Raw genomic sequence first — 17,473 nt, 5'->3', positions numbered from 1 at the left:
TCACCACCACCACCGCTAACGGACCTAGTAGTGGCTATAGAACCTCGAACTAAGTATGCGCGGATGCATTTACTTCAAGCTGGAGGCGTGTGACCCTTGCGGAATGTACCCTAATGTAAGGTACCTGTAGCCTGTGTGATTCCCTGATCCGACCACGTGCCTGCGTCCTCAAAGGCGATTGTAGGACTGTGCATGTTTTGGTGTTCGTAGTGCGGCTCTTATCGGTTTACAAGGTCCTCATCAGACGCAATATCTGAGGTGGTGGTCAAGTGCACAAGTCAAGGGTGCAACTTGATAGGCCATCCTAATCATCATGGATCCAGACTAGGACTACCGCCATCAATATGTGTGTCTGTGGAGAATAGTGTGACAAGTCACTGTTTCAGCAAGCCGCTGCCTTTTTCTTGCCTGCGCAGAGGCGGAGCGAGCATATTTCGAATGCCAGAACGGAGTAAACAAAAGCACATAGTGAGGTTTTCCAAGCGATAACCACTAACACTGATGGAGGTAGTCGTGAGTCGTGACACACCAACGGAGATCAGTTTAGTCAAGCTAATCATCCGATCAATCAGAGCCAAGTAAACATTACCTTACCTACCTACTAGTAGTCTATAGCTGCATCGTGGATGAGCCACTCTGAAGGGCGATCTCCCCCTCCAGCGAGTGCGGGGCACTGCTCACTCCGAGCTTCCGCCGCGCAGCACCGACGCTCATCTACAACCTCCCCTCCCATTTCCAATTTACTCTCATCAAGTGATAAAACATCCAATACACCATGCCCGGCTACCCTACCCTCCAACCCGCCTTTACGATCCAGGTGATTCCCATCCCCCAAACACAGCCCTTCTACCAACACGATCTAAACAACGTCTCACGCGACAGGTCGTCATTGATGCGCCACTAGGCGTCGGTAAGCGATCTTCCCCTCGTCACGAAGCCAGCCTAAAACAAAGCTAATCGTGTCAAAAGGCAGTGCCTCCCGGCAGAACAGCCTTCAGGTCGTGGTAAGCAGCTCCACTGGCTTCTCGTGTCAGAGGGATCGGGCGTCGTGCTAAACGCTGGACACAATCATGACACCAGCCGATGACCGGCGGCACCATCAAGAGCGAACCTGGCTTCTCCCCCGCTCTCGATGCTGAGTTTGTCGGTGTCGGGAACGACTACATCCACGCGGATGCTGACGGCAAGCACTTGCGTCTGAACGCCCACGCGGTTGCTAAGTATGTGGCTGCCGCCCTCCCTGACCGTGACACAGCCGTTGTGTGAACCATACTGACCCTGACATCAGACCTAAGGATGACGCCGATGTAGGTAGCTTTGCTGTCCAAGAGAGTAGGTTGAAAGTGGGAATCTGACAAGCTACCATTGTCAAACTAGCTCATCTACCTGAATTACACCGGTGTTGTTACGCTGGCCCCGGAGGTCCAGGCTGTCTTTGCGGGCACCGCTGAGGATGGGTCGACGCCTTTTGGCAATGCTTGTGAGTTTATACCGATCTCTCAAGGGTATGGCGATCACTGATCTTAGCATATTACAGTCACCCATTTCACTTTCGAGGTATGTTTTGTTGTTGAGAAGGGCTACAGGATCGTCACCCTGACACAGATGAACAGACGGGCAGCGCGCGCTACAAGGACCTTGAAACCCGCGTCTTCGTCGCCCAGGGACGGTTCAACATCGAGAAGGGCAAGCCGCCTGTGGTCGAGTACCGGGTCAGCCAGGTCGTCCAGGGATAGAAAAATTCCGACTCCCATCCCTAGCTGTTCATGCAATCATGCACACAGTTTGAGTAGCTTCACAAAAGTGAATATGACATTCTCCCTGAATAGACAACAGTCGTCAAACCTCATAATCCATAAGATACATCCAACCTAGTCAAGATAGCACGATACAATAATGCCCAGTCCAGCTTATATAGCCCCCATCCCGGAGAATACCAGGCAGGAACCTAACCCAACCCCCCAAGCAAAGGCCTCCTCTCATCATCACCACCACCGGGCAACTCACCATCCTCATCCCCCAACCCAGACAAACCACCACCACCCCTCCTCGCCCAGGAAAAACCCAACCGCCGCCTCAACCCCCCCAAGCCACCACCACTACCCCAATCAGCACCCTGATCCTCACCACCAGCCTCACCACCCCCCAAACCACAAGCCTTCCTCTCCTTCAACCACCCAACCACCCTCTTCCCCGCCCACGCCAGAAACACCACCAGCCCAAACGCCGCCAACGTCCCTAGCACCCCCCCGACGCCCGCGAGGAACGTAATGGTGCTAACATGACACCCGAACGGCAGCGCCCTCAGCTCCCACCGCTCCTTGGCCCCCAGCGGACAGATTTCGGAAGACCCGAAGGGGGCCAGAATCGGCACCTTGGCGGGATTGGGCACGCAGGCTGAGGACTTTTCATGTGTGTTAGTGATCCGCCGAACGGCGCCAGGCAGAACCCGGAAGATGGATGGTGTAGCCAAGCATATGCACAGCACCGTACAGCACCGTACCGAGTGGCGAGTGGCACAAAAGAATAGAACTTACAATAGCGCACCAGCCACAGGGGAGATCGCCCTGTAGGCAGTAGTCACATGACTGGCGGCGCCAGCATAGATAGAAGAGATGGTCGTCGGGGATATCGAGGGGGTGGGGTTGATGGGTGGTTGAGTTGGTGGCCATAGCTATGGCCAATGGGGACGGCATTTGAAAATGTCTCAGGTTTTATTTGGATGGAGAAATGGAGGGAGGGAGGGAGGGAGGGTCGTGTGAGCTTTAGGTGGGCGTGGATTTGATAACATCGGGAGATACGGAGGAGAGTAGAGGTGTGTCACCGGGTAGGTTTTTTATGGAGGTGTTTATTTTGGGAGGGTTGGTCGTGCGGGGTTTCCCATACCACCAGTCGACCCCTGGTTGTGTTTGTTAGCAACAAAAGTGCGGGTGAGGTTTAGGGAACGTATTGTGTGAAATTTGGGGCAATTCTGTAGCTGCTTTGGGGCTTGGTGGTGTTTTCGGTGGTGGGTTAGGTTGGGGCTGCTGTCTAATGGCGTCGGGGTTTTCTTGTTTATTGTTGTTCTAGGAGGGTGTCTGCTAATCTGGATCTATAAAATAAGTTCCTATACCTCAGAGCAAAAGTATCATCCAGATGATCTATTTTGACGGAGGGAAAAGTGATATGGAAATAACATGGTAGAAGCCCGGCGCTCCTGCAGGAAATGCTATGATAAGACATCCTTCGAAGAATCCGATCGTAAATACATCGCATTAAACCACACGCTTAACCTATATACCGCATACGGTTGTTAGATGGACCTCTTTGACCAGACAAACAGGCTTGGACCTACCTCGAAGAATCTCTTCAACCACCACACCTGAAAGACACCCTCGCCGATCAGCACAGCTAGCTGGAAGATACTCCACCACTTCACCCGGGCGTTGGTGCTCTCAGCGGTGTTCCGGTGTACCCGTTCTCTCACGACAATGTACGACTGCTCATCCTTGACTTGAGCCAGGGCCTCGGACAGTTTGCGGACTAGCATAGGAAATTAGCTCACGGGGGTTCCTGTTCCTCCGATGGACGAGTGCGGGATGTATTCCTCCTACCTTCTGTCTCCAGAGGGTCCTGCGCCATTTCGTGCTCCGGGACGTACACGATGCCATGGACGTTGAAAGACACCTCCTTGGAGTTGGACGACCATCCCTCGTTGCTGAAGCAGTAAACGTATTTTCCGTCCGCGTGGGCGTTGAACGAGTAGTCCTCCGACGAGATGGCGTGCTTGTAGTACTGGCGGTTGTTCAGGGGGTCCTCGACCTAAAGGTGACAAAAGAGTATATCAGCATTGGCTCCGAAGGATCAAGTCCACCACAGAAACTGCGGGCATTCCCAGGCCTGTTCAAAACAGTCCGCTGTCCCTCTCGTCCCCGACGGCGGAAGACCGGCCGTCGTGCCCCGAAGTCACGAAGAGTAAAAGCCATACCCAGAAATCGATCTCCAGGTTGCCACTGCCACCAAACTCCCGGTCGCCGACCTGAAACGTGACCGTCATCTTATCGTCCTTGTGCAGCGACTCGTGGAAGCATTCTCGGGAGTGAGCCTTGAGCTGGATGTTGTGTGCAGTCACGGCGCTGATCCACCCCAGCGCGGTGATCAACAGGGTCGTCGCAGAGAAGCGCATGGTGGGCGATTTGATCTTGTCCTTTTCCGCCTGGATTGAAAAGGTCCGAGGTGTAGGTATTCAAGCCCCGAGAGAGAATCGTGGGTTGTTTGTGGAGGGTTGGGCCCGAGACGGTGTCGTCGTTGTTGGACTCCGGGACGCGCAAGGTGGTCTCTGTGCTGTGCTGGGAATTCGAGACGCTCGGACCACCTCTCAATCCAGCCGGCGCTAGTCCCCTGGAGGTATTCTAGAACTATACACACATAACCTTAAGCAAGCTCTCTATGTACTCTACCGAATCGATTGACGTTCCTAACTGTCAGAGTAGTTTTATTGATGAGTTCGAGCTTCTACGAATACACTTCCTGAGATCTCCGATACTGCGCCACATACAGGAGCTACTTCATACGGTCAAACAAAATGCTATGCATGTTTTAGGTGAAGACGAATGAACGAAATGGATGATTGAACACAATGATAAGACATCGCAGATACTTAACGAAGTGCCTCGGTATAGCAGGAGCTTACTACATGATCAAAGATGCGGTGTAGATGTGAGGCTGAACCGGCCTTCATAAAAGCCTCTCAAATCCTCTTGAGTTTCTTCGCGCGTGGATACTCTGGACCTGAAATCCAGGTGTTGAGAACTTGTCCCCGAGTACGACTGTACCTTTGACCATGCCTCTCTATATGATAGATAGAGAGCTTCACCGGTTTCCGCCCTGGTATCTCTTGCTGGGTAGACTCGATGTCGAGTCAATGACCCGCGGTCGTCGAGTGGTGAGATAGATGAAAAGCTCTGTTTCCAGGCTATTCTTCCTGTATGTTTCCTAGCAGCTTACTTTGAGTTTTGGAATAGAGACAGAGACGCAATGCTGGGCGAGGAGGGCGAATTCGACCTCTCGGAGACGGACGTCGTAAGTTGGGAGCTCATTGACTCATATGGGACCTCAGATACAGCAAGCTTATTCCCTGACTCCTAGTTCCTAGAGAACCCCGTCAACCAGAGCCAGGGGACCCGCCTCCTCGAGGACCTCAAGGACCTCCGGGGCCTCCAGGGCCTCCAAGACCCCCAGCAGGACCCCTAGGACTTCAGATTCTGATAAACATAAGGGATCTAGAAGTCGTTATAGTGGCCTAGAACCCTATGAGCATCGAGAGACTCGTACATTTCTGGGACCTCGTGATAATCAAGAGCCCACCGGAAATCAAGGGATTATTGGAAATCAGTGGCAGCCCCTTGGAAATCAAGAGCTTCCCATCAGAGATCAGTGGCTCGGACGTGTCAGACCTGGCGGGTTTCATGTCTGTCATGGCTTTCATGGTCACAGCTTGAGAGAACATCTGAGAGAGATCTAGTACTCTCAAGACCAGCTGCTCCCGACTCTGATTCTGGAGCATAACGATGACTTTCTGCAATCACCAAGAATTCTCAATAGTCAATGTCAACGGTCAACAGCAACCAGCTATGGTCGGTATCTGTGTGTCAAGGAACTTCATTCCATTGAATTGATACGTAACGGGGTGGTATGAAATTCAGTTCCATTTGAATGTCGGAGGATACCCCGACACTATTGCTCTGAATAAGCGCGGTCAGTCATCAAAGGCAGCCCACCGGTCTCGCGCCATCACCTTCGAATCAACGACCTGCAACGCTAGTCGGCGACGGAAGTTGCCGGAGCTGGAGCCGACAAACATAGTATTTTTGCGGGATTTCTTTTTGAGGTCCAGTTCGGCTTTCCGAAATGTCTCGACTATCCAGATAGTGTCCCTCCAAGGTTCGCGCCAATGTGCGTATGCGTTCGAAGTGGTTGTCGTGACATCACTTGAGAGTGGAATGACCCTCTCTGCATTGTGGTTGAGCCAATGTTGAAGCACAATGTTCTCGGTTGTCCACGTTCTCGGCCCTCCGGTAAGACAAAGACTCACCAGACGATCCATCCGACTAACATCCGACGGGAACAATTGGTAGTATTGGTTGAATGAGAATTCATAAAATGGCCGTGTCATACTTTGAGGTGCCTCAATATCAGTGCCCAATTGAATCAACCTAGTTGAATGGGCAGAAATTGTATTTGACCATCAAATCAGAATTCTGATGGGTGTGAACGATTGTTGTTTTAGGGGTGGGATGAAATTGAGTCAATTAGCCTGATTGCATCACAGTGAAGTGGAAGAGACTGGTTCAGTCGTCTACATCCCTCAAAGGGTTCAGTTCCAAGTCTAGGCCCTGGCGTTTGGTGGCGGATCGGCGGAGGCTACAGCCGACAGGACCCCAATTTAAAAATCGAGCGCAAGGGCGTCCAGGGATTAACGGGCGCTTGGCGGCTTTGAGTAAGGCTTGCGGAGTCCCCGAAGCAGGAAGCGGACCCTGTTCATCCTCCTCCAGACTCCCCGGGAAATCCCCCAAAGTGCAAAGATCCACCCGATAGTTTTCCTTCCCTTCTGGCCGTCGAATGGATGCCACTTCCACTCTCATTACACAACGCACTGTGGGTTTCCGACAGGACCGATCTTTTCCTACTTATTGGTAGTAGCAGACTGATCCTCATCCCTTATTGGAGGTTTACCACAATGTGAATGCATGAATTTGCCTCACACCAACCAGCTGGAGGGTCCACGGTTGTTTGCTCTCATCACACTGACGGATCCATTTATTCATCCCACATTGAATCGCTCCACTGCACTGTCTGTTCCCTGACGTACTGCACAGTGCTTTGTGTTCTTATAATAACTCGGTCAATCCCTCCCCCTTTGATCCTTCCCCCTCCCCAAGTTGCTACTATTTGGGTGTGTGTGTGTGTGTGTGTGCATTTTCACCTGGCGCTCATTCTTTTTATAGACGCCCTCCTTTCTTTCTTGTCTTGCATCCTTGGCAGCAAAAGTTGAAAAAAAAGGATACTTCCTGTTCTTCCGCACTTCGTCCTGACATTCTGCTCTTCAATCGCTCGTCATTTCGCCGTCCATAGAAATCAATCATCCTACCGTTCTATTTAAGAATGCGTATCATTAGCTTGCTGCCTGCCTTGCTGGCCACCATCCCCGCTGTTACTGCGGCCGGCACTCTGGGGCTTGCTCTTGGCAACAAGAACGCAGACGGCAGCTGCAAGGCCACCGGTGACTACGAGGCCGATTTCGAGGCACTCAAGAGTGTGACTAAAATCGTCCGTACCTATTCTGCCAGTGACTGCAACACCGCTCAGAACATCATTCCTGCCGCCAAAAACAAGGGATTCAAGGTCGTCTTGGGTATCTGGTACGTGCTCACTTGTGTGACCGTCAAAGGATTTGTATCAGCGGGTCGCTAACCCATACATTCGACTAGGGCCGACTACACTGATTCCTTCAACAACGACTTCAATGCTCTGAAACAGTCTGTGCCCGGCAATGAAAACGTTGTCAGCGCAATCACTGTCGGCTCTGAAGTCCTTTACCGCAAGAGTCTTACGGCTCAACAGCTTTTGAGCCTGATTCAACAAGTGCAGAACCAGTTCCCCAAGGTAGCCGTGGGCACCGTGGATAGCTGGAACAAGTTCGCCGATGGCACCGCTGATCCCATCATCCAGGCTGGGGTTAGATACCTGTAAGCAGCACCCCCTGCTCATCAATGCTGGGAGTATGCTACTGAGACTGACCCGTGTTGCTAGCTTGGCCAATGGGTTTGCTTACTGGCAGGATGTTTCTCTCGCCAATGCCAAACAAGTGTATTTCGATGATGTTTACGCTGCTAAGGAGCGTGTGAAGCAGATCGCTGGCTCAAATGCTAACAACATCTACTTCGGGAACGGCGAGACTGGCTGGCCGACTGGTAAGTTATTCGTCTATTCAACTCTTTGAGTTTCGTTCGCTAATAGGTCGTAGATGGAGGATCAAACTATGGCAAAAACTCCGTCGCTGGTACCAAGAATGCTGAGCAGTATTATCAGACCTCGGTTTGTGCTATGCTAGCCTCCAACATTGACGTGTTCTACTTTGAGGCCTTCGACGAGTCTTGGAAGCCTAACAGTGTTGGAGACAACGGCCAGTCAATGGATGAGAAGCACTGGGGTCTCTTTACTGCCGATCGTAAGCCCAAGTTCAACCTGAACTGTCCGAACTAGACGCCTGAAGGCCTCGAGGTTGTGCGATGAGGGGCCCGACTCCGTTTCTTTGTTCTTGTTTCTTTGTCCCATCACCTGTAACATAGGTCTCACATGTTTTATAATTCGCTCTGTCAATCGTCGAAAGCACGGGCCTCAGGTAAGGACCAGACCTTGACGCGGGCTTTGTCCCCGCGAGGTGGTGCTCATCCGACCCGTGACTCTTAAGCTTTCCGCGAGAGACGTAACTTCAATGCAGGAACAAATCTTATTTTGAGATTTGAGATTGATCATTTGGAATCTATGATCTCTGCTACCAGGAGGACTAATCAAGATTAATAAAGCAACCTTGGTTACTTTTGAGGGTACCTTCATAGCGAAGTCAACTATGGTTGTTGAAGAAACAGCGTCGATTTGATTGCCGGTACTTGGCTGTTTCTGGGGAGGCGGGGAATCCTAGCAACTGGAAGACTGCCGGGCATCAATCAGGACTGCAAGCAACGGAAGTCACGAGCAGCCGATGAACCGTGGTTCGCAACGGACGGTGGTAGGCTGGTAGCGCAGCTTTACCCCTGAGTTCCCCTCTCGAACCGCGGGAGAAACCAGCACGGTTATGTTTACTATGGGGAATCTCTAGGCTATTCGGTCCTGGCAGAGGAGCCAGCACATTGAAATGCCTACAATACCTACAATACCTACAGCTTAGGATAAGACTGACGGCCGCGCTCTGATCGCGTAGGCATGCGGGTCTAGCAGCTACTAGATATGCCATGCCACCCTACTGGAACATGCTTGGAGGCAGACACCAATCTCAATCATGCCCAGCCTTGCAAGTTCTGCAGTCACTGAGTGATTAGTTTATCCTTACTGAGGGAATAACTGAAGGAAACAATTAATCAAGTACCAAGGCCACACCACCACCACCACGTCAATGGCGGTCAAACACATCTACCTACCTCACTATGAAAGAAGTAAGTGGGTGTGAGTTGGCCGACTATTCAATGCTAAGGAAGAGAACTAAACCAGAAGAAGACAGAAGGCCACCACTAGAAAAGAGCTTCTGCTCTGATGGTCCGAGGTTGAGTTTACCGTACCTTACCAGTTACTACTACTCCGTTACTATGTGCATACTAGTACAGATGAAGGTAAATCACTTCCAGTCCGCCGCCATCTGAACCACCTTCCCTCTTCCCTCCGGCTTCACGCCAATCGTGTGTTTTTTTCCCGCCTCATCCTCATTTTCTTTTCGTTTCCTCCCAACCTCAATTTCAACCGTCCTTCCTGCGTATGCGCCATGTCCCCGTCAATCGCATACCTGAGGTTATCTCTGTAATTTGTTGTCCGCTGCCTCTCTTTTTCTAGCATCCCTCTTTCCCCCCCACCTCCCGTTCCATTGGATGTCTGGATTGGGTCATTCGTCCATTGTCGGAGCCCACCGCCCCTGAAGATAATAATTGTTGCCATTCACTCGCGCCAACAACAACACTGACAACACCGGCGACAAAACAAACAACACTCACCACCACCACCATAATTCCCAGAGGTACGATCTCACACAAAGTCAATCTTCCTCCCTCCTGTGTTGATCACAGGTTTTCTGTGAGGTAGTGCCAGTGTTCGAGCTTGCTTTCCATGCTCCATCATTCTGGACAATAAGGGGAGCAGCAAGCAAGTGCTTGCTGCAGGAGACGAAACGGAAGGTGTGTGTCTGTCTGCCCGTCTGCCCGTCTGCCAGTGCTGTCTGTCTTGTCTTGTTTCGTCTTGCCTTGCTGCCGGTCTGAGTGGTAGCTTGGCTGCATTCACTGCATTCAATGCCAAACGTCCCCATCATGCCTCCTCTTTTCCCTAAAAGACTAAAATAAAAATGATTTCCCTTTTTCCTTCTAGCGGTGTCGCGTCGCGCATTCGTCCCCCCTCCCCCGGTCATTTCCATGCTTGCACTCTCGTAGCCACACTGAAAATGGGGCAGAGGCTAAACGATCAATGCTTTGGTGTCTACAGATCTAGGTCCCTCCGCATCTTCCGCCAATTCGGCGTTCTCTCCGCCATCGCCGCCGCCGCCATCCTCCACTCAGCCATTCAGCTTCAGGGTTGATTCACATTTGACTGTCCCATTGACCTCGTTTCCTACTTCGCCTCGAGTGTCGAGCTTTTCGACCGCTGATTCCCCTGGCCGGTCAATCTCCCGCAGCGTAACGCCGAACCCCCCGAACTCACTGCCCGTCCTACCCAAATACCGAGGCGCTTGGGAATCATCGACTTCATCACCGGAGAATAGAAGGGCAGAAAGCAGCGTCTACTACACAACCGCCTGGGGCTCGCCGTATGCTGCACCCAGCCCTCGGACAATTTCGTGGTCATTGAGTCAGTCCGCCGTTGCTGTTGATCGTGGTTCCGGAAATAGCTCTCCGGCCTCGATGCGCAGTGGTGTCCAACACGGTCTTGAAACGAGTAACACCGACCTTCTCAGGCCTTCTGCCCGAGACAACTCAACCCGACGCCCGTATAGCCGTCTGTTGAGCCGGTCCCCGTTCGGTAGGAAAGGAGGAAAGTCAATCAAGGATTTCACACAGGACTGGATCAATCAGTACCTCTCAGGTCAACCCAGGACTGAGCGTGGTAACTGGCTAAGTGACGATTCGGGAAGCGAGGCTCCCTCGTTCTTCACAGCGCAGAACTTCGCGGAAGACACTTCTGACGATTGGCTGGGCCTGGAACAAGACGCCCGCGACGAAGATCTTCTGAGAACTCCAACCCTCGCCGACTTCGGCAGCCGAAAAGCAGTCACCGGTCGCGGTGAAGGCAGCAGGAGAAATAAGGAGTACCAACACAAGAGAACGGATACGTTGCGGCAGGAAGACTTCTGGGGTTTCGCCTACGATAAGGATCCCCCATTGATAACCATGAATTCCACAGACATACACACCGCCGCCGGACCGTCGCAACACCAGGCTCCATCCTTATCGATAGAGAAGCCGTTGCCTCCACCCCCGGTGGACGAGGTCAGAGATGCCCCATTTAGTACGGAACACTTTCCAGAATCCATCGATTCCCCGGCTGTGAAAAGCCAGGGATCTGAGCAGAGCATTGTCCAACCGCCCGTGCAACGACAAAGGAAGAAGCTTATTTGGCGGGGGAAAGTATGCAATATCGCGCTACCGTTCGATGACAGACGAGGCACCGAGGAGTCTGGCTACCGACTTTTGACTCTCGATGATGTCGAAGAGCGATTGAGGAGCCTCAATGAACAAGGCTACGACACCCGCGGGTTCAGTGTTTGCGCATCGAATGACTCGACAGATTTGGAATTGGGTGGCCTGAGTCGCCCAATTTTTCCTGATCCAGGAGAAGTGCACGAAGAGTTTGCGTCTGGGAGTTATAGCGTCGGTATTCCTAACAAAGCCGATTGGGATGCGTATGTCGCCTTCCTCCAAGAGGAGAAACTGCGGGCTCTGGGCGTATCCTTGGGAGATGACGAGCCCAAGCCGTCCATTTCACCCGCTATGAGCCAGATGGCCTCGTTCCCTGGCTTAGTGTCCTCGCCCCCGATCCCAACAGCATCAGCCGCTAGCAATCCGTTATCCATGTCTCATCACTTCTCCCCGCAACTAAACCAACCTGGAAATCCCGCAGCTGGCTTGGGTTCGCTGGCTTCTCCGGCCTCACAATTCAGTATACAGACACCGTTTTTGGGTGTGGATCAGAACCTCATACCGCCATACTCTATGCCGTTTCAACCTACTCCGCCGGCTCAAAATTCCCTTACGCCTCAAAGTTTCTTCAACCCTCGGCAACCTGGCGCTGGTTCCACCTTGCCTGGCACGCTACCTAACCTTACCTCGATCCTGTCGCCCGTTTCGCCTTTGAATGAACAAAATGCTTTCCACCCCGGCTACAACGATCCCGCATTCGCGGAGCCTGGCTATGGGGAGCAAATGGGCCTTCCGAAGGATGTGTACGGCGATCACGATGTGCTTGGTAATGCTACTGAAGGCCATCTGTTACGCCCTCTTCACACTCCCACGGAGAACCTCGATAATTTCCATGCCTCTACTGTCGAAATTGCCCAGCCCACGCCCCGCGGTCACAGTCGAGGCCACAACTTGAGCGAAACACTCCAGAAGGGCCTGGACAGCTTCACTCCGGCCTACCACTTGGAAGAATCTTTTGACAGGCAACCATTCGATGACGGCAATCGCGGACAACATCTGGGCCACTTTGATGGCAGTGAGCTTCTGAAGTCGCAGTGGGCTTTCGGAGGAGACAACATGGGTGTGCAGCAGCTACCGCATCACATGCACCAATTCTACGACGGGAACTATTCTGGAGAAATCGCGCATGAAGGGTCCGACATCGATACCAATCCAAGCCTTTCTGGCACACCTAGGCATGGGCCACATGTCAACAACGTGCCTTGGCATCAGTCCAGACCTAGTGGCAGCTCCTATATTGGCGGACATCGTTCGAAGCTTTCAACATCGTCTCTCAATGTTGACGCTAAAGAATTCAAACCCACTGCAGCGCCGTCATCCCAACAGTTCGCAAACCAAGACAACTCGTTCCAATTCCAAGCGGGCGGGAGTCCTGTGTTTACATTTGGCTCGCAATCTGAATTTAAGCCTGGTAACAATGGCTTCGATACCAAAACTCCCTCCTTTACCCCTGGTGCTTCCAACAACACCACTAAACGAACCACTGGATCGGGTGAATTCAAATTCTCCACAGCCTCATTCAATGTTGCAGCCCCTGCATTCAACCCTGGTGGTAGCACTTACTCTGCCGCGCCGCAAGAATCCACAAGTGCTGGAACCAAGATCTTCAGCGACGTCGACCTTTCCCAAGCGTCGTCGAAAGCCTCTAAGAAATCCAAAGCTATTCCCATTGTACGGCCTGATGAAGTCAACGAGGATAACAGAAGCAAGGATGAGGGTGAGCATGACAATGGCAGGCCAGGTCGTCCAGACCGTCACAAGCGTGCTCGCCATGGCGATGAACTTTCAGAGACCGAAGCCCAGCTTAGCGTGCCTGCTGCGCTAGCCGAGACGACCAACCTTCAATCCGCTCACATGCGCCAGCCATCCCATACATCCGCTGATGGCAAAGAGAACATTGTACCTGAGGATGGAGGAGCACTCCCAGCGATCCCGAAACCTGTCTCGGCCCAAGACGACAAATTTGCCGAACGGAAGGACACTCCTATCAGCGAAGCTTCCACCTGGATTCCTCAGGAGATGAAGAACGAGAGTGCTGTTGCAGCGCCAGAGTCTGAATCTGAAATCAAGCACACAGTGCCGGAGCCGTTGTATGAAGCCCAGAAATCCATCGAGCGCGACGCTGTCCAAGAAGAGCAAGGGCGAGCTGTTCCGGTACCTGCGGATAAAGTCTTACCATCCACTGAGTTGGGAGCTTCTATCACTCAGGAACGCTCGAAGAGTTCCGCTAGCCCTCAGGCCACACCGAAACGTGAGCGATTGCCCGAGCCAGCTCATCTGGAAGATGATGAAGACTCTCCCGATGAGGAAGAGCTTAATGCTATCATGGAGCAGCTTAACGACGATTCGGACGTCGGTATTGAGCGGATAAGCACACCTCAGACTAATGGTCGTGTGCCTGAATCTGTCATGCATGTGACCAAAGAAAAGCGCCACGTTCCTGCCGAAATCAGAAGCGAGGCCCCAAGCCCAAGCCCAGGACGTGGCCCAGCTCCTCACACATTGGATGTTCCTAAGCTTGACTTTGAAGCTCAATCGCAGTTCTCCGCCTCTCCATCAAAGGGTGCAATTTCTGGCTTCCCCTCGCCGATTCGTCAGCTCGTGAGCCGTACCGAGCACATCAGCGATTGGGACGATGTAATCTCCTCAGGCGAAGATGAGAAACTGGTAAACCGAAGCAGGTTCTTTGATCGCCATATCAACGACCTCGTGGGTACAACTATCGATGAACGGCTGGGGCCACTAGAGCGAGCACTTGGGGTGATTCAAGAGTCTATCATGGCTATCCCATCTGGCTCCCATACCAGACTTTGGAGCGCATCTGCCGACGGCGACAATAGCGATGCTGACGACGAAGAGGATGCGTACGAGGAAAATGAGTCGTTCAGTACAAGATCACACATGCGTCAGAGAGAAAAGCTTGATAAGCTGAAAGCGGTCGTTTTGGAAGCACTCGCTGCTCACGCACCCCAGCAAGTCAAGGACGAACACGCGGTTTCCGAACTTGCCCAGCTACGGGAAAGCGTCTCGGCATTACAAGCCCTGACCATTCAGAAGTTGTCACAGGACCCGGTAACAGAGCTCAGAGAGATGATGCAAGAGTTGGTTTCAAGCCAGCGTGATGCGCATTCGTCGGAGACGGATGAGGTTCCCGCTGAAAGTCTGATGCTCCAGATTGAAGGCCTGAAGAACATGCTTCGACTATCTGATGAGCGAGCGGACCAAGAGTACAAGCTTCGCAGAGAAGCTCAAGACTCTGTTGCAGAACTTCAGCGGCTTCTCAAGGTGGTTGAAGAAGATGCTGTTCGTCATAGTGAGGCTGCAGAATCTGCTGAGGCCCGGTTGCTGCACTTCAAGGCTGAGAAGATCCCTTACTATGAGACTGTTCAGCACAAGGCCGATACGCTTGAGCAAGAGCACGAAACCTTGAAATTCACTCTTGCCGAACTCTCGTCCAAGAACATCTCGCTCCAGGGCACTCTCGATGAATACCGGGTCACAGCCGACAACCACAAGAGAGACAGCGAGCAATCCAAGGCTGCTCTTGAGGAGGCCAAGGCCGAGAACAAGAGTCTACGTGGCATCGTTGAGCAGTTGAGGACACGCCTCGAAGACGGTATGAGTGTCCGGCAGAACCTCGGTAACAAGCTGGATCGTCTCCAAGAGGAGATGGCGATGGTAATTCGGGACGTGACTCATGATCAATCTTCATGGCGCCGGCGGGAGGAGGAGCTCAATTTCAAGTACAATGAATTGCGTGCTGCTTACGGGCGCGAGACGAAGCTGCGCGAGAAATTGGAGTATGACATCGATGGGCTCGAAGAAAAGGAACGCGAAGCAGCGAAGCTGAAGTTTATCTTCGGTCAATCCCAACAAGAGAATGCAAGGCTTGAAGAGCTGGTGGCCAACTTGCGTCTGCAGAACCACGATTTGGAGCTCAAGGCGGCTCGGTTCGAGCGTGAGTTCAATGAGGCGCGCGAGAGCAGTCGCATCGAAATCCAACGCACCAGAAACTCACTGGAATCGGATCTGGAGGCCGCTAACAGCCAAGTCAACATCGTACGGGCTGAATTAGAAGCACAGATTCTTCGCCTGCAGAGCCAGATGGACAATGTGCGACTCGACAATGACACGGCTCGGGAACGCTACGAGATGTTGTTGGAAGAGGCGGCCGAGACAAAGGTCAATGCCCTGGCAGCAGCCGCTCAAGCCCAAGAGCTGGCCATTGAAGAACAGCGCCGAAACCACGAACGCGTTCTCAACGATCTCCGGGAACGCCACGCCCGTGCTCTGCACAATGCCTCTGAGGATAGACAGCGAAACGAAGGTCATCTGCTGGAACGGTTGGCGCTGTCCGAAGACAAGGTCAACCATCTTCACGACCGGGTGCAGCATCTTGAGGAAAGACTTCAGATCGCCCAGGAAGCTGCTCGTGCTGCCGCGGAAGCTGCTCAGTCTGCTAAGTCGGGCCCTGCCATCGCACAGTCTGCGCATGCCAGTACGCCTTCGATGTCATATCCCAATGGCTCCATGGTCCCTGAGAAGATTTCCCCTCAAGCATTGAGAGAATCGATTCTGGTTCTTCAAGACCAGTTGCAGCAACGTGAAACTCGCATTGAAGAGCTCGAGCAAGAAATCTCTACCGTCGATAAGGAAGCGCCCAACAAGATAAAGGAGAGGGATACCGAAATCAACTGGCTGCGTGAGCTGCTTGGTGTCCGGATTGATGATCTTCAGGACATCATCAACACCGTGTCGCAGCCATCCTTCGATCAACATGCTGTCCGCGACGCCGCTATTCGCCTGAAAGCCAATCTACAGATGCAGCAACAGGAGAGAGAAAGAGTGCACTCGGGACAGGCTTTCCCGAGCCTTCCTTCGCTTGCGGAACTGACTGCTTCCCCGCGCTCGCTTCCACTTGCAGCCGCGGCGGCATGGGGCAACTGGCGCAAGGGGAGGGAAAGCGTCGGCTCTGAACAAACACCATCCAAGCAGGGAGGTGCTGGTTCGTTCCTGTCCGGGCTCTTAACGCCTCCTGCCAGCAACCTCCGCCAGGCTTCGTCCAACTCTAGTAACCTAGCGCCAACGAGTGGAAGACGCCCATCGGAGACTCGACCCTTGAGAAACTACAACACAACACCCAAGCAACCGTCCGAGCGCGCGAGCCGAATGCGTGAGCTTCCAAGTACTCCGCCTCTTCTCCGGCGATCAAGCTATGACCACGACGCCGAACCGACCGACTATGCACACAGTTCGTTCCATGAGGACACGGAAAGCACGGCTGACGGTCTGGTGTCAGCATCACCGCGAGAGACAATGGATGGGCCTTTCGGACCTCAGATCACATCCCCAACCTCATCATCATCCTAGACTGTCCATATCCTTTTGTCGCAGGTTTCTCTATACTTCATGTTAATAGATAATTTCAGGGCCTCTTGTTGACGAGACGAGTGGTTCCTTGCTTTTGTTACCGACTTGTTATATCACGATGCATCTCTTACACTCTCTTTCTCCGAAGTTTAACCTTTTGGCCATCCATATCATGTGATTTATTTTGTTGCGCTGTGTGCGAGGCGAGAAATATCTTTGATGACGCATCTTCTTATTCTTTCGTTTATTATACCATATCCAATGTGTTTCTATTTCTCTCTTTTTCTTGCGTCCTAACTCTGAACTGGATACCACCCCTATCATCTTGATTTGATTTGATTTGATTTGAGACCTTTTGCTGCAAATATGTATGTACTGTACACAAGAGTTGATTTTCTTTTGCTTGATCTTAATTCCGGTTTGCCGGTTCGAGTTTGTCTAGAGGTATAGCATTGCGTAGTGTGGCTTGCTTTGGGTGGTTGTATGAGGATATGAGTTGGCGGGTACATAGTGCTTTGCAGGGTTCTTTTCATGTGTGAGTGAGTGAACGAGTGGGCCAAGCGGGCTGGAGTCCGCCCTTTGCAGATGGGTATGGCGTCATCGCTCTTTCTTCTTTTGCTTGAGTGCAGGAACTTCGGCTTAGTGTTTGGGCGTAGTACTGAAGAATG

At 52.3% G+C, this 17,473-nt stretch overlaps 6 protein-coding genes across 6 annotated transcripts; 4 read left to right on the top strand and 2 right to left on the bottom strand.

Moving 5' to 3' along the window:
• Positions 1–775: 775 nt before the first annotated feature.
• Positions 776–1,736, top strand: BO72DRAFT_489351 (DUF3237 domain-containing protein; the record flags this gene model as incomplete). Its single annotated transcript, XM_040948084.1, has 8 exons — positions 776–817; positions 883–910; positions 970–1,004; positions 1,081–1,220; positions 1,289–1,307; positions 1,378–1,480; positions 1,538–1,557; positions 1,587–1,736. 8 exons carry the CDS (start codon positions 776–778, stop codon positions 1,734–1,736), a joined length of 537 nt encoding a protein of 178 aa, XP_040796949.1.
• A 48-nt stretch (positions 1,737–1,784) lies between these two features.
• BO72DRAFT_452166 (uncharacterized protein) lies at positions 1,785–2,808 on the bottom strand. Its single transcript, XM_040945671.1, has 2 exons — positions 2,538–2,808; positions 1,785–2,404 (listed from the first exon to the last, which is right to left on the bottom strand). Exons 1-2 carry the CDS (start codon positions 2,670–2,672, stop codon positions 1,949–1,951), a joined length of 591 nt encoding a protein of 196 aa, XP_040796948.1. The 5' UTR covers positions 2,673–2,808; the 3' UTR covers positions 1,785–1,948.
• A 262-nt stretch (positions 2,809–3,070) lies between these two features.
• Positions 3,071–4,300, bottom strand: BO72DRAFT_452164 (emp24/gp25L/p24 family protein). Its single transcript, XM_040945670.1, has 4 exons — positions 3,968–4,300; positions 3,594–3,801; positions 3,335–3,522; positions 3,071–3,272 (listed from the first exon to the last, which is right to left on the bottom strand). The coding sequence occupies exons 1-4, from the start codon at positions 4,163–4,165 to the stop codon at positions 3,255–3,257; spliced, it is 612 nt and encodes a 203-aa protein (XP_040796947.1). The 5' UTR covers positions 4,166–4,300; the 3' UTR covers positions 3,071–3,254.
• Positions 4,301–6,497: 2,197 nt separating this feature from the next.
• On the top strand, positions 6,498–7,085 carry BO72DRAFT_253100 (uncharacterized protein). The gene has a single exon (XM_040940056.1). It carries the CDS (start codon positions 6,725–6,727, stop codon positions 7,031–7,033), a length of 309 nt encoding a protein of 102 aa, XP_040796946.1. The 5' UTR covers positions 6,498–6,724; the 3' UTR covers positions 7,034–7,085.
• Positions 6,917–8,474, top strand: bgt1 (1,3-beta-glucanosyltransferase Bgt1). The gene is made up of 4 exons (XM_040940055.1): positions 6,917–7,400; positions 7,470–7,727; positions 7,792–7,952; positions 8,006–8,474. The coding sequence occupies exons 1-4, from the start codon at positions 7,144–7,146 to the stop codon at positions 8,242–8,244; spliced, it is 915 nt and encodes a 304-aa protein (XP_040796945.1). The 5' UTR covers positions 6,917–7,143; the 3' UTR covers positions 8,245–8,474.
• Positions 8,475–9,185: 711 nt separating this feature from the next.
• BO72DRAFT_462512 (putative myosin class II heavy chain (MHC)) lies at positions 9,186–16,805 on the top strand (the record flags this gene model as incomplete). Its single annotated transcript, XM_040946565.1, has 5 exons — positions 9,186–9,194; positions 9,363–9,368; positions 9,586–9,766; positions 9,828–9,923; positions 10,225–16,805. The coding sequence occupies 5 exons, from the start codon at positions 9,186–9,188 to the stop codon at positions 16,803–16,805; spliced, it is 6,873 nt and encodes a 2,290-aa protein (XP_040796944.1).
• Positions 16,806–17,473: the final 668 nt, after the last annotated feature.

This window comes from Aspergillus fijiensis, assembly GCF_003184825.1.
Source record: "Aspergillus fijiensis CBS 313.89 unplaced genomic scaffold BO72scaffold_66, whole genome shotgun sequence".
NCBI lineage: Eukaryota > Fungi > Ascomycota > Eurotiomycetes > Eurotiales > Aspergillaceae > Aspergillus > Aspergillus fijiensis.
The sequence above is the reverse complement of the archived record's forward strand: the minus strand, read 5'-3'. Positions and strand labels throughout refer to the sequence as shown.

Coding starts and splice junctions, on each gene's coding strand:
- BO72DRAFT_452166 (XM_040945671.1), bottom strand. CDS start 2,672: ATGGCCACCAACTCAACCACCCATCAACCCCACCCCCTCGATATCCCC. Junction 2,405..2,537: donor CCTGTGGCTGGTGCGCTATT/GTAAGTTCTATT, acceptor ACACATGAAAAG/TCCTCAGCCTGCGTGCCCAA.
- BO72DRAFT_452164 (XM_040945670.1), bottom strand. CDS start 4,165: ATGCGCTTCTCTGCGACGACCCTGTTGATCACCGCGCTGGGGTGGATC. Junction 3,802..3,967: donor ACCTGGAGATCGATTTCTGG/GTATGGCTTTTA, acceptor TGTCACCTTTAG/GTCGAGGACCCCCTGAACAA. Junction 3,523..3,593: donor GGACCCTCTGGAGACAGAAG/GTAGGAGGAATA, acceptor TTCCTATGCTAG/TCCGCAAACTGTCCGAGGCC.
- BO72DRAFT_253100 (XM_040940056.1), top strand. CDS start 6,725: ATGCATGAATTTGCCTCACACCAACCAGCTGGAGGGTCCACGGTTGTT.
- bgt1 (XM_040940055.1), top strand. CDS start 7,144: ATGCGTATCATTAGCTTGCTGCCTGCCTTGCTGGCCACCATCCCCGCT. Junction 7,401..7,469: donor AAGGTCGTCTTGGGTATCTG/GTACGTGCTCAC, acceptor ACATTCGACTAG/GGCCGACTACACTGATTCCT. Junction 7,728..7,791: donor CAGGCTGGGGTTAGATACCT/GTAAGCAGCACC, acceptor CCGTGTTGCTAG/CTTGGCCAATGGGTTTGCTT.